At 30.4% G+C, this 2,127-nt stretch overlaps 1 protein-coding gene across 1 annotated transcript; it reads left to right on the top strand.

The window, feature by feature from the left end:
• The first annotated feature begins 509 nt into the window (after positions 1 to 509).
• On the top strand, positions 510 to 1,608 carry LOC111686094. Its single transcript, XM_023448396.2, has 2 exons — positions 510 to 1,341; positions 1,469 to 1,608. Exons 1-2 carry the CDS (start codon positions 795 to 797, stop codon positions 1,591 to 1,593), a joined length of 672 nt encoding a protein of 223 aa, XP_023304164.2. The 5' UTR covers positions 510 to 794; the 3' UTR covers positions 1,594 to 1,608.
• Positions 1,609 to 2,127: the final 519 nt, after the last annotated feature.

The following is a 2,127-nucleotide window of genomic DNA, read 5'->3' as shown; positions in this document are numbered from 1 at the left end:
TTCAGTTCTAGTTCAGTTCTAGTTCAGTTCTAGTTCAGTTCTAGTTCAGTTCTAGTTCAGTTCTAGTTCAGTTCTAGTTCATTTCTAGTTAAGTTCTAGTTCAGTTCTGGTTCTGTTCTAGTTGTAGTTCTGTTCTAGTTCAGTTCTAGTTCAGTTCTAGTTCAGTTCTAGTTCAGTTCAAGTTCAGTTCAAGTTCAGTTCTAGTTCAGTTCTAGTTCGGTTCTAGTTCAGTTTTAGTTCAGTTCTAGTTCAGTTCTAGTTCCATTCTAGTTCTGTTCAAGTTCTGATCTAGTTCTGATCTAGTTCTGTTCTAGTTCTGTTCTAGTTCTGTTCTAGTTCTGTTCTAGTTCTGTTCTAGTTCTGTTCTATTTCAGTTTACGTTTAGTCCAGTTTTAGTTCATTTCTAGAACGGTTGTAGTTCAGTTTAAGCTCTGCTGATTTAGAAAAATTAAATTAAATACCACAACAAAAAATCTATATAAATTTTTTAACAATTGATATAATAAATTATTGCAATATTTTCCCTGTCTCTAGTTTAACGACAACATCGGCAGCATATCATATATCCAAAAAACAAAAACAACAACAACACAAAAAATATACATATACAAATTAATGATATATTAAAAATAATAAACTTAAAAAGAACACAACTAAAACAGTCATGAGTTAACAAAATTTACAACAAATAAATAAAAAATTAAAATGACAGTGATAAGAAATTATAAATAAAAGTGTTACAAACTAAAAAGAAAAAAAACTATAAAATAAACAAAACAATAAACAAATAAAATATGGCAACACTTATAAACGAAGAACAACATCTTAATATCATAAATGATAAATCAAAACAAACAAAGCAGCAGCAACAACAACAACACTATTACTATTTTGCCAACTATAATACAAAAGAAAATAAAAATGTCAAAGAGGAAATCAGTGATGGCAATAATAATAGTGTAGATGACTTTTATCACATAAAGCAATGTTGTTATCAATCTACAACAACAATTAAAAGTAGAACACTAAACCAAAGAAACCAATATATTTATACAACTCCCATAACAACAGCAACAACAACAACAACATTATCACATGTTCTACATTCTCTATCATCCTACAATTGCCGTTCTTCATTTCTCACTGTTTTCTTAATGGGTTATTTACTGTTAGTTCAACATTATGCCATGGCTGCTCCACAATCGTGTATACTCTGTGATAAAAATGATTTACAAGCCAAAGATCCTCAAACAAATTATGAAGAATTTCTATTTGAACATCAGGTGACGAGACAAGATGCGATAAACGCTTTAAGGCAATTAAATGATAGTTTTTATGAAGGTGAGTAAATAATTATTATTTTTTTTTTTTAGATTTAAATAGTAAAACGGGTTAACATTTCTCAGGGAATCTCAAATTTTATTCGAGAGATTATTATTCTTAACTATTTTGTTTACTTATTTTCTAGGGACCTCCACGGATAGTTCGTGTAATGGTGTTCGTTGTACGGAAAAAGTTATGAAATATTGTTTGGGACCTCAATTCATAAATGATCATTGTTGGTGTGAGGTGGGCCACAGTACGGGTAAGTGATATTTTGTTTTTAGTTCAAATTGTTTCAAGATAAAGACTATAGACTAGATTGTACTATAGACTACACTATAGATTAGACTATAGACTAGACTATAGACTCGTCTATAAACTAGACTATAGACTAGACTATAGACTAGACTATAGACTAGACTATAGACTAGACTATAGACTAGACTATAGACTAGACTATAGAATAGACTATAGAATAGACTATAGACTAGACTATAGACTAAGCTAAAGACTAGACTATAGACTAGACTATAGACTAGACTATAGACTAGACTAGAGACTAGACTATAGACTAGACTATAGACTAGACTATAGACTAGACTATAGACTAGGCTATAGACTAGACTATAGACTAGACTATAGACTAGACTATAGACTAGACTATAGACTAGACTATAGACTAGACTATAGACCAGACTATAGACTAGACTATAGACTATACTTTAGACTAGAGTATAGACTAGACGACTATAGACTAGACTGTAGGTCAGACTATAGACTAAACTATAGACTAGACTATAGACT

Source organism: Lucilia cuprina, chromosome 5 (genome assembly GCF_022045245.1).
Source record: "Lucilia cuprina isolate Lc7/37 chromosome 5, ASM2204524v1, whole genome shotgun sequence".
Lineage (NCBI taxonomy): Eukaryota > Metazoa > Arthropoda > Insecta > Diptera > Calliphoridae > Lucilia > Lucilia cuprina.
The sequence above is the reverse complement of the archived record's forward strand: the minus strand, read 5'-3'. Positions and strand labels throughout refer to the sequence as shown.